Here is a 13,282-nt window from a genome sequence, read left to right on the forward strand (position 1 = left end):
CCATAGTTCCCAGGGATGTACAGTTAGGGTGGATTGGACGTGCTACATTATTCCAAAGTGCCAAGGATGTCCAGATAAGATTCCATCGGCCTTGCTAAATAATCCTGTAGTGCCCAGGGATATGCAGGTTGGAGGCACTAAATTGTTCCATAGTGCCCAAGTATGTGTAGTTTTGGCTGGATTGGTCATGTTATTTGTTCCATGGTGCCCAGGAATGTGCAGGTGAGGATGGGATTGGCTGTAATAAATAGTCCTGTAGTGCCCAGGGATGTGTCGAATGTGGTGGATTGACTGCATTATATTGTCACAGAGTGTCTTGGGATGAGCTGGTTAGGGTGAATGGATCTAAATTGTCCTGTATTGCACAGGCATGTGTGGGTTAGGGTAGATTAACCATACCACATTTTCCTGTAATGACCTTGGATATGCAGGTTGGGGTGAGATGGCCTCGATAATTTGTCCTAGAGTATCCAGGGATATGCAGGTGAGACAAGGTGGGGGAGGGGAAATGAGGAAACTGGCGAAATCTGAGTTCATCCCTGTTCCTTGGATGCTGCCTGACCTGCTAATTTCATCTTCCACCTAGGAACCTTCCAACCACAAGGGATGAACTCAGATTTCTCCAGTTTCCTCATTTCCCCTCCCCCCACCTTGTCTCAGTCCCAACCTTCCAACTCAGCACCACCTTCCTAACCCGCAATCTTCTTCCTGACCTCTCCGTCCCCACCCCCACTCCGACCTATCACCCTCACCTTGACCTCCTTCCACCTATCGTATTCCCAACGCCCCTCCCGCAAGTCCCTCCTCCCTACCTTTTATCTTAGCCTGCTCAACACACTTTCCTCATTCCTGAAGAAGGGCTTATGCCCGAAATGACGATTCTCCTTCTCCTTGGATGCTGCCTGACCTGCTGCGCTTTTCCAGCAACACATTTTCCGCTCTGATCTCCAGCATCTGCAGTCCTCACTTTCTCCTGATAAATTATACCATAGTGTTCAGGTATGTGCAGATTAGGGTGGATTGGCTGTGCTAAATTGTCCCAAAATGCAAGGGAAGAGTAGGTTGGGGTGGATTGGCCAAGCTAAATTGTCCCATAGTTTATAGGGATGTGCACATTAGGACAGAGTGGCCATGCTAAATTGTCACGTAGTGCCATGGGACGTGCAGTTAAGGGTGGATTGGCTGTTCCAAATTGTTCTGTAGTGGCCAAGGATGTGCAGGTTAGGGTGGACTGGCCATGCTGAATTGTCCCATAGTTCCCAGGGGTGTGTAGGGTGGGCTGGCCATGCTCATTTGTCCCATAGTTTCCAGTGAAGTGCAGGTTAGAGTGCATTAACCATGGAAAATTGTCGCATTAGTGCCCAGGGATGTGCAGGTTAGGGTGGGATTGGCCGTGCTAAATAGTTCCATAGTGGAGAAAGTGAAGACTGCAGATGCTGGAGATCAGAGCTGAAAATGTGTTGCTGGAAAAGTGCAGCAGGTCAGGCAGCATCCGAGGAGCAGGAGAATCAACGTTTCAGGCTAGAGCCTGAAGAAGGGCTCATGCCCGAAACATCGATTCTCCTACTCCTTGGATGCTGCCTGACCTGCTGCGCTTTTCCAGCAACACATTTTCAGCTATAGTCCCATAGTGCCCAGGGATGTGCAGGTTAGGGTGGGATTGGCCGTGCTAAATTGTCCCCGTAGTGCCCAGGGATGTGCAGGTTAGGGTGGATTGTCCATGCTAAATTGTCCCGTAGTGCCCAGGTAGGTTGGGGCGGATTGTCCACGCGTGGGCGGCACGGTGGCACAGTGGTTAGCACTGCTGCCTCACAGCGCCTGAGACCCGGGTTCAATTCCCGCCTCAGGCGACTGACTGTGTGGAGTTTGCACGTTCTCCCCGTGTCTGCGTGGGTTTCCTCCGGGTGCTCCGGTTTCCTCCCACAGTCCAAAGATGTGCAGGCCAGGTGAATTGGCCATGCTAAATTGCCCATAGTGTTAGGTAAGGGGTAAATGTAGATGTAGGGGTATGGGTGGGTTACGCTTCGGCGGGGTGGTGTGGACTTGTTGGGCCGAAGGGCCTGTTTCCACACTGTAAGTAATCTAATCTAATCTAATCTAATCTAATCTAAATTATGCCATAATGCCCAGGCAGATTGAGGTGGTTTGGCCATGCAAAATTTTCCCATTGTGCCCAATGATGTGTAGATTAGTGCGTATTGACCTACCTAAATTGTTGCATTGTGTCCAGAGATGTGTATTTTAAGGATACTTCTACACACAGTTCTCCAGGGATTGTAACCCACACACTGATCCAAGGATAGTGGCTCATGCTCTGTTTCAGGACTTGTCACGCTCAATCTTCTCCAGAACTCATAACACACACTCTCCTCCAGGAATTGTGACTCTGCTCCAGGACACGTGACGCTTACCCAGCTGCAGGACCACTTGACACAATCTGTTCCAAGGCTACTGACTCACTCCGCTGCAGGATTCATGACTCACACTCTGGCTTGGGATTCATGACAAACGAACATCCCCAGGACTTGAATTCACATTCTGCTTCAGATCTTGTGACACAAACTCTGTCCCAGGAATTGTGACCCACCCTCTCCTCTACAATAAATGACACACACTCTACTCCAGAGATAGATACCGAAACCCTGCTCATCACCATCATCCACATTTTTCTCCAGGACTGGTGAACTACACTTTTCTCCAAAACATGTTACCCACAGCCTGCTCCAGGACACATGACTGACACACAGCTCCTGGGATCCTGACCAATAGTCTGCTGTAGGAATCATGACCCACACTCAGCTCCAGTATTCATGACACACAATTTGCTCTAGCACACGTGACCCACACAATTTAGCAGATGTGTGTTACAAGCCCTGGAGAAGAGGTTGCGTCACATATTCTGGAGCAGAGTGTAGTTCACAAGCCCTGGAACAGAATGGCTCATTTGTCATTGGACACAGAGTGGATCACAATTCCTGGTATCCAGATAAGTGGAGCAGAGTGTTGGTCATGTGTTCTGGAGCAGAGTATATGTCTTAAACTCTGAGCAGAGTGTTGATGACAAGTCCTGGAGCAAAGTGTGGGTCACAAATCATGGACCAGAGTGTGTCACCAGTCCTAGCGAAGATTGTAGGTCATGCTTGCTTGAGCAGAGTGTGTGTCATGATTCTTAGAGCAGAGTATTGGTCAGGATACATGGAGAGAGTGTGGGCCACTATCCTTGGAAAAGTGTGTGGGTCATTATCCCTGGAGCAGAGTGTGGTTCACTATCCTTGGAGAAGTGTGTGGATCATGAGTCCTGGAGCAGACTGTGGATCACATGTCCTGGAGCAAAATGGCTCATGTGTCCTGGAGCACAGCAAAAAAATTGTAACTTTTTAAAATAGTTGAATTTAGATAGTTCTCTGTTACTCATACTTAAACAGATTATATGGTGAGGTTAGCTTTTCTGGGTGTTTGATTTAATTATCAGAAGGGTTTACTGCCATATTGTAACAACTTGGCGGCTTGGATCCATGAGTTGGGCGGGTTTAGACAGATCCAGTCTGAGATTTGGATAGATTTGAGATATGAAAGATCCCAGCAGATTTAAATACTTGCCGATTAGTGTCTTAGATCTTTAAATAAAACAGAGACAAATTGTTTAATTTCAGTTACATGTGGTTGGTTAAATTATAAGTGAAAGAAATGGCTCTTAAGATTGCTAAAGAGGTTCTGGTATTTGAAATGATTCCCAAATTTTCCAAGAAAGTTTAGAAGGACAGAAAACAATCCTACTTTTAGAATTAACAAAACAGTTAGATTTGGGTTTAACCAAGGACAAAATTAAAGGAAGTTACTCAAACACTTAAGTCTGTTGGAGAAACAGAAAAGTGCTCTAGAGTTAGAAAAACTTAAATTACAATTGAGGAAAATGGAGTTAGAAGGGAAAGAAAGAGAGAGAGAACAAAAAAAAAGAGAGAGGAAAAAGGGGGAGGAAAAAGAGAGAGAGGTTCTTAGCTGAGCAAAGAGAGAGAAGGAGAGACAAAGAGAAAGAGAAGAAAAAAGAGAGAATAAGAGATGAGAAAAGGAGAAAAATAGAGTAAAGAAGGAGAAAATGAGAGAGTATTTGAACTTAAGTTGCGAATTAGTCAGGAAAGTGAAGTTAACAGGATGGGGATTAAACGAGAAGGTAGTGACGTATACAAATATGTCAAAGCCCTGCCACATTTTGATGAGAAAGATGTTGAAGCCTTCTTTTTTCATTTGAAAAATTGGGTAGGCATATGAAATGGTGCAAGTAATATGGGTATTGCTAATTGAGACTAAACTGGTATTAGAGCTAATGAGGTATTTGCCGTGCTATCAGATGAGGGGGTCAAGAGATTATGAAGATGTCAAACAGGCTATTTTGAGTGCTTATGAATTGGTACTATAAGCATATACACAGTGGTTCAGAAATATTTGAAGGAACCAGGTCAGAGTTATGTTAAGTTTACATGAATTAAATGTAGTTATTTTGGTAGAGGGTTGTGGGCCTTAAAAACGGATAATGACCTATGAAGCTCTAAGAGACATTTCTCTGCTGGAGGATTCAAAAACTCACTTTCATTCATATGGATGAGCATAAAGTTCCAGAAATGAGGAGAAGCAGACTGAATACATGTTGGTACATATGACTAACTTCTAGCAAGAATTTCATCTTGTGAGGGATAGAAGTTAGGAAAAGGGATTATCCTACACTATAAAACAAAGAGTGGAGAACACTGATAAGTGCTTACCATAGGTTAAAGAAGCCCAAGAGGGTGTAGGAGGTGAAAGGCCTCACTTAGCTATCCCTTTGGACACACACATTCCCACACTCACACATGCACCCCCTCACAGATTTAAGACACTCTGCACTCACTACACACACACACACACAAATACTTTCTTACACACACTCACAACCCCCACCCCAGACATACACACACAGACAGACAGACAGACAAAGACCCACATACATTTTGTGGGGTGAATTTGTACTTGTAGAGTTACAGTGGTACTTTGCTCAAAAACTGCATACATTCATGTAGAACTCTGAGCTCAAAAACTACATGAGTTTATGTAAAACTCCGTTATCTCACTTTTTAGATTAGAATCAATCTAAACATCAGGTCATAGACAGAGAACATAGGGGGCTAACACCTTCAACATATTGTCTAGCTATCACCATTGTTAACAACTAACATGAGAATGCTACTTTAAAAAAAAGGTTTTGTGATTTACACATGAAAGAAGAGAAACTATCACGGTATTCTAACAGATGAAAGGCTTTTTCAATGTATAATTTCAGTTACATCACACTGTAAATTTTTGCTATAAACTTTTTGTTACGATCGAGCCCTCCACTATCACCTGATGAAGGAGCGTCGCTCTGAAAGCTAGTGTGCTTCCAATTAAACCTGTTGGACTATAACCTGGTGTTGTGTGATTTTTAACTTTATAAAAATTTACCTCTGTGGGTAAAGTTTACTCAGAAAGAACTGGGGAGAGGGAAACAAATTATACTTTTGAGAGATAAAGGGTAAAACCAGACTCTAACAGTAAGAGATGATCATATTTGCAGTTTTTCTGGTTAGGATGAACAGAAATTTAGTGTTCCCTTGGTCAGGGTGGAGTGCCAACTGAAGGCTGGGAAAGCAACAGAGGTAGTGATTGACAGAGTATCAGTTCCAGGAATCCAGTTTGTTCTTCTGAATGATTTAGTAGGATCCAAGGTGGAAGTGACACCCCTTGCTGTGGAGAAGCCAAAGAAAGACCAAGAAACTGGGGAGTTAAACGAAAAATACTCTGAAATTTTCCCATACTGTGTAGAAACAAGATCCAGCTATCTTAAGTCACAATACAAAGCAAAAACTAAAGAGAAAGATGAAGGAGGTTCAGTCAGTGGATCCCTGTTTGGGATATAATGGTGTAGAAAAAATCTAAACAGGTAGATAGTCAGGCAGGAGAATGACAGAATGACAAAATAATAAAAGATATATATTTGATGCATTCTCAGAAAAGGAGTTGGAGAATATTCCACTGAGGTTACTATCTTAAAGATAGAATTCTAAGGTGAAAATTAACACCATGGCATGTTAGTGCAGAAGAGAATTGAGCAGAAGCGGATCAGATTATGTTGCTGGTAGCATACAGACAGGATGTGTTACATGTAGGAGGTTATGGGTAGCACATGAACTACGTATAGGAGTCTAGAAAACTTAGGGTAAGGTACAAAAGCATTTCTATTTCTATTGTCATGGAATGTATAAGAATGTGGTTTACTTTTGCCTTAAGTACCATATATGTCAATGGTAGATAAGATGCAGGCAGTAATAAAACCAGCACCTTCGTTGCCAAATCCCACATTCAAGGAACCTTATAGTGGATTTATTCTGTAGGCCTCCTGCTTAACATTAAAAACGGGAACCAGTACTTTCTAACCATAATGGATATCTCTACCAGATTTCGGGAGACAATTCCATCATGGAGTATTAAGCCAAAAGGGTGGTAGAGAAGTTAGTAGCTTTCTTCACAGGGTATGTACTACCCAGAGAGATTCAGTGAGACCAAGGGTCCAATTTTACATATGGAAGTCATGGATAGAGTAGGCATATAGCATTTTAAAACAAATGCTATCATTCTGAATCCCAGGGAGCTTTCGAAAGGTGAAATCAAACTTTAAGACCAAGTTAAGAGCATACTGTCAGAATTATCCAGATGATTGGGATAAAGATATCCCTTTCATATTCTTTGCCATTAGAGATGCCCTTAGTGAATCTACTTAGTTTACTCTCTTTGAGTAATATTTGGACATGTAGTGAAACAACCTTTGAAATGAATTAAAGAGAAATTGACAGGACTGAAGTCAGTGATCTCACAATTGAATTATATACTAGAGGTGAAGAAGAGAGCAAATAAGGTAAATGAGTTAGCAAAACAGTACCTGAAGAGAATGGCAGGTAAAAACTTCTAAATTTGGATGTTAATGTATTAGTATTGTTCAGAGTAGTAGGAGGTTTATTCAAAGACAGATTTAGTGGTCTCTATCAAATTGTGAAAAAGTTGAGTCAGGTAAACAATCTGGTGAAGATGCCAGATAGAAAAAAACTATTGAGTATATCATGTGAACATGTTGAAACCTTATTATAATAGAGAGAAGGAACTGAAGAAAAAATGTTAGTTACTGCACAATAACATTGTTTCCAATTCCATCTGCATCTGTGTAGCTTTGAAAGGATTAAGCCATGTTTTATCAGAACAACATTCCCTACATCTACCTCATGTAAAATGGCATTAGTCCTTCCCATTTTATTCCTAATTATGTCCTCATACTGCGTTCTTTGCTCCTGAGACAGATAGTTTACTAATCTAACCCACTCCTCAAGGACTTCCTCATTGTTTAACATATTTTGAGGCACATCAAAATTAACAACATATGGCTTTGATTCTTCACGTTGGTGGGCAGTGACTAACATCTGTTTTTCCAGTTCTTTCAGATTATAACCCTCAGGAATATCCCTGCCTTCTTTTCAGAGTACATAAAAACATATTTGAAGGGAAGTCCACATTTGAGATTTGGGAGGCTTTCAAAGATAGGTTAAAGGTAGTGCAGGATAGGTATGTCCTGTAGAAGGCAAAGGATAGAGAGGGCAAGATTTGTGAACCATGGATGACAGGAGAAATTGTACAACTAGCCAAGAGGAAATGGGAAACATACATAAGGTCTAGGCAGTTAAGAACAGAATGGACCCTGGAAGAATATCAGAAGATTAGGACATGTCTTAAACGAGGAATCAAGCGGGCTAAAAGGGGTCATGAAATAGTTTTAATGAGTAGAATTAAGGATAATTCCAAATACTTTATTCTTATATAAGAAAGACTCTATGACTATAAGTAGGCAACTAGAGAAAGGATTGGCCCACTAAAGGATAATGAAGGAAGGCTGTGTGCAGAACCTGAGAGAATGGGTGAGATTCTAAATGATTACTTTGCATCAGTGTTCACAGAGGAGAGGAACATGATGAATCTTGAGATTGTGCCTTACCAACTTAATATATTGAGTTCTTCGAGGAAGTGACCAAGTTGATAGATGAAGGAAGGGCTGTTGATGTCATATACATGGACTTTAGTAAGGCGACTGATAAGGTTCCCCATGGTAGACTAATGAAGAAAGTGAAGTCATATGGTGTGCATGGTGTTCTAGCTTGGTTGATAAAGAACTGGTTGAGCAAAGGAGACAGAAAGTAGTAGCTGAAGGGAGTTTCTCAAAATGGAGAAAGGTGACCAGTGGTGTTCCACAGGGGTCAGTATTGGGCCACTGTTGTTTGTAATATACAGAAATGATCTAGAAGAGGGCACTGTTGATATGATCAGCAAGTTTGCAGATGACACCAAGATTGGTGGAGTAGCAGAAAGCATAAGGAACTGTCAGAGAATACAGGAGGATATACATAGGCTGGAGAGTTGAATGGAAAAGTGGCAGATGGTTTTTAATTCAGGAAAATGTGAGGTGATGCATTTAGGTAAGACTAATTCTAGAGTGAATTATGCAATGAACGGAAGAGCCTTGGGAAAAGTCGATGGCAGAGAGATCTGGGAATGCAGGTCCATTGTATCCTGAAGGTTGTTGCACAGGTGGATAGAGTGGTCAAGAAGGCATAGAGTATGTTTGCCTTCATTGGATGGGGTATTGAGTATAAGAGTTGGCAGGTCATGTTAACATTGTACAAGACATTAGTTTGGTTGCATTTAGAATACGGTGTACAGTTCTGGTTGCCACATTACCAAAAAGATGTGGATGATTTGGAGAGGGTGTAGAAAAGGTTTACAAGGATGTTGCCTGGTATGGAAGGTGCTAGCTATGAAGAAAGATTGAGAAGGTTGGGTTTATTGTCTTATAAAAAAGGAGATTGAAGTGGGACCTGATTGAGGTTTATAAAATCATGAAGGGTATAGACAGGGTGGATAGAGACAAGCTTTTTCCCAGGGTGCAGGATTCAATAGCGAGAGGTCACACTTTCAAGGTGAGAGGTGGAAAGTTTAAGGGGGATACTTGCGGTAAGTACTTCACACAGAGTGTGGTGGGTGTCTGGAATGCGTTGCCAGCAGAGGCAGTAGAGACAGGCCCAGTAGATTCTTTTAAGATGCATCTGGACAGATGCATGAGTAGGTGGGGAGCTGAGGGATACAGATACTTAGGAATTGACTGACAGGTTTAGACAGTGAATTTGGATTGGTTCAGGTTTGGAGGGCCGAAGAGCCTGTTCCTGGGCTATAAATTTTCTTTGTTCTTTGTTCTATACATATTTTCTTGAATTGTCCTTCTGTTACAAACCCATTAGCTTTTCAGGACTAAACATTTGTCTGACTTTCTGCAAGTTCAGGCCTCTCCTACACCAATACAACATCGTGGGCTGAAGGGACTGTTCTGTGCTGTACTGTTCTATGTTCTATTCTGTCAAATAGGGTGTCCACTAACTGAATCTCAACACCTTCACTTGGAGGTCGCCACTGATGATGTTACCGAGCCAGGTAATGAAACATCTGGATATCAAACCTACAGCTCAGCGAGCAAACCTACACCCTAAACCTCAACCTGAGCTACAAACCTTCACAACCCTTGCAAAAAACCTTCATCATTGTCTTTAGTTTTTGCTTTGTTGTGACTTATGATGGTGCGATCTTGTTAGTACACAGTCTGGGAAAATACCAGGATTTGTTTTATTTATTTCTTAAGTTTCATGGTCTTCCTTGGATTTCTCCACAACAAGGGGTGTTACTTCCACCTTAGACCCTGCTAAATCATTCCCAAGTACAAACCGGATTTCTAGAATGGCCACACTGATAACCACTCCGATTGTTACTTCTGCAATCTTGAGTTGGCACTTCAACCTGATAGATTCCGGTTGCCAGCAGCATGAAGAGCAGGAGCTTGTACCAGGGGCCTGTTTGGCAAAGGTAAGTCATGGATTTAAAACTTTAAGAACTTACCTTTAGCATTGAAACCCTCCATTTCTGTTGCCAGCAGCGGGATGAGCAGAAGCTTGGATTGGGGTCCTGTTGGGAAAGGCGAGTCACTGATTTAAAACTTTAAGCAGCAGCAGCACTTTAGCAGGGATTTTTGGGAAAGGAGGGACTTTTCATCTCCTGAGCAATATAAGTGAGGATTTTCTAAACCCGAGACCCTCTCCTAACCTTAAACATCAGAGGCATATCAGGTAAGCTTCTTTTTTTTTTGACTTTCTGATAAGGGGACTAGCAGGGATTGCAGTGCAGGGAGAGGAATGTTCCTCCTGCTTGGTGTTAGAGGTGAGGGACTCTGCAGGAAGTGCACCCAACTCTTGCTCCTCCAAGACTGTGTTAGGGAACTGGACCAGGAGCTGGATGAACTTCGATCACTCGGGAGGCAGAGTCTGTAATAGATAAGAATTTCAGTGAAGTAGTTACTCATAGGCAAGAAGAAAGCTGGGTAACTGTTCGAAGGGGGACAAAACAGTCAGTGCAGGGATTCTCTGTGGTTTTTCCTCTGAAAAACAAGTATACGATTGGGGGGAGGACTTACCAGGGTCTTGCATAGGGTGCAGGTCTCTGGCACAAAGTCTGTCACAGAAGGGAAGTGGGGAAAGGAGGAGATTGTTAGTCATTGGGGACTCAATAGTTAGAGGGTCAGATAGAATGTTTGTTGGGAATGAAAGAGACCCACAGTTGGTGTGTTGCCTCCCAGGTACCAGGGTCAGTGATTCTCGGATCATGTTTTTGGGATCCTGAAGGGAGAGGGTGACCAGCTCCAAGTTGTGGTCCACAAAGGTACCAACGACATAGGTAGAAAAAGGGATAGGAATACAAGGCAAAATTTCAGGGAGCTAGGGAGGAAGCTGACAACTTGTTGAAACAGAGTTGTTGGCTCTGGTTTGTTACCCGAGGTGCGTGATTGCGAGGTGAAGAATAGGGAGAGGTAGCAGCTGAACACGTGACTGCAGGGATGGTGCAGGAGGGAAGCTTTCAGGGTTTTGGATACTTGGGGCTCGTTCTGGGGAAAGTGGGACCTCTACACATACAGGTCAGTCTTCACTTAAACCAAAGGGGTACTAATATCCTGGCTGGGAAATTTGCTAGTGTTATTTCGGCGGGTTTAAACTAGCTCAGCAGGGGGATGGGAACCTGAAGTGTAGCTCCAGTGCACAGGAGGATGACATGTACAGGATTTCACCATCACAGGAACGTGCTGGCAGACAACAAGCTGGTTTGAAGTGAGATTATTTCAATGCCAGGAGTATCCGGAATAAAGTACATGAGCTTGCAGCATGGATAGGTACCTGGGGCTTTGATGTTGTGGCCATTTCTAAGACATGGATAGAGCAAAATCAGGAATGGATGTTGCAGGTTCCAGGTTTAAATCTTTCATTAAGATCAAGGAAGGTGGTAAAAGAGGGGGTGGTGTGGCTATTTTAGTCGAGGACAATATAATGGTGGCTGAAAGAACTTTTGACGAGGATTTGTTTATTGAGGTGGTATGGGCTGAGGTTAGAAATAGGAGAGGAGAGATCACACTGCTGGGAGCTTTTTAATAGGCCCCTGCAAAATTCCAGGAATGTGGAGGACAGGTTGGCAAATAAATTCTGGGCAGGATTGAAGGCAACAAGGTGGTCATTGTGGGAGACTTTAATGTCTCCAACATTGACTAGACATGCTACAACTCTAGTATGTTAGATAGATCAGTTTTTGTCCAATGTGTGCAGGAGGGTTTCCTGACACAGTATGCCTAAGGGTTGACAAGCGGGGAGGCTACACCGGATCTGGTACTTGGTATTAACCAGGCCAGGTGTTTGACTTAGTGATAGGTGAGCACTTTGGAGAGAGTTACCATAGTTTGGCTATGTTTAGTTTAGCGATGGAAAGGGATAGGTTCATGCCACAGGGCAAAAGATAGGATTTATAATCATCTAGCAAACAACAATTTGATTGGAAATAGTCAACATGGGTTCATTAAGGGCAGGTCGTGTCTCACAAACCTCATTGAGTTTTTTGAAGTGACCAAGTATGTGGATGAGGATAGAGCAGTTCACATGGACTTTAGGAAAGTCTTTGATAAGGTTCCACATAGTAGGGTATTGAAGAAAATGTGGTGGCATGGGATTGAAGGTGATTTAGCTGTTTGGATTAGAAACTGGCTTCCTGTAAGAAGTCAACAACTGGTGGTTGATGGATAATATTCAGCCTGGAGTGATGTACCACAGAAAACTGTTTTGGGACCAAAGCTGTTTATCATTTTTATAATAACTTGGACACAGGCATAGGTGGATGGGTTAGTAAGTTTGCAGATGATACTAAAGTCAGTGGAGTGGTGGAAGAATGTTGCACATTGCAGGGAATAACTGGAATAACTGCAGAATTGGACTGAAAGGTGGCAAATGCAGATAAATGTGAAGTGATTCACTTTGGGAAGAATAACAGGAAGGCAGAATACTGGGTCAATGGAAAGATTCTTGGCAGTGTGGATGTGCAGAGGGATCTTGGTGCCCATGTATAAAGACCCCTGAGAGTTGCCACCCAGGTTGATAGTGCTGTTATGTTTTATTGGGAGAGGGTGTATTATGGTTTATTGGGAGAGGGATTGAATTCTGGAGCCATGATGTCATGCTGCAACTATACAGCCTCACTTGGAGTACTGTGTGCAGTTCTGGTCGCCCCATTACAGGAAGGACATGGAAGTATTGGAAAGGAGAGAGGAGATTGACCAGGATGTTGCCTGGTCTGGAGTGAAGGTCTTACGAGGAAAAGCTGAGGGACTTGGGTTTGTTCTGATTGGAGCGAAGAAGGCTAAGAGGGGATTTAATAAAGACATACAAGATGATCAGAGAATTAGAAAGGATGTACAGTGAGAATCATTTTCCTTGGATGATGAAATTTGCTTTTATGAGAGGCATAGCTATAAATTGAGGGGTGATAGATGTAAAACAGATGTCAGAGGCAGGTTCTTTACTCAGAGAGTGTTAAGAGTGTGGAATGCCCAGCCTGCCAATGTAGTTAAGTCAGTCATATTAGGGGCATTTAAATAGTCCCTGGATATGCATATGGATGTTGATGGGATAGCGTAGGTTGATAGGCTTTGGTTAGCAACATCAAGGGCCGAAGGGGCTGTCTGCATTGTTTTGTTCTATGTTCTAACCTGACCTTAAATTTCTATCCATCTGTCCCACAAATTATCATTCTCTCAGGTAACAAGTCAGAAAGAGTGCAAATTTGTCTATCTCTTACTATTAGAGACTGGTTAGAT

The 13,282-nt window shown here is 42.8% G+C and overlaps 1 protein-coding gene across 1 annotated transcript in view; it reads right to left on the bottom strand.

Moving 5' to 3' along the window:
- The window catches only part of LOC140471380 (zinc finger and BTB domain-containing protein 39-like), a 53,469-nt gene that overhangs the window by 20,370 nt on the left and 19,817 nt on the right, over positions 1-13,282 (bottom strand). Inside the window, exon 2 of the mRNA XM_072567408.1 lies at positions 9,997-10,062. Coding sequence (XP_072423509.1) covers positions 9,997-10,005 — 9 coding nt within the window. The 5' untranslated portion in view covers positions 10,006-10,062. The remainder of the gene's footprint in view (positions 1-9,996; positions 10,063-13,282) is intronic.

The sequence above is a fragment of the Chiloscyllium punctatum genome, chromosome Y (assembly GCF_047496795.1).
Source record: "Chiloscyllium punctatum isolate Juve2018m chromosome Y, sChiPun1.3, whole genome shotgun sequence".
NCBI lineage: Eukaryota > Metazoa > Chordata > Chondrichthyes > Orectolobiformes > Hemiscylliidae > Chiloscyllium > Chiloscyllium punctatum.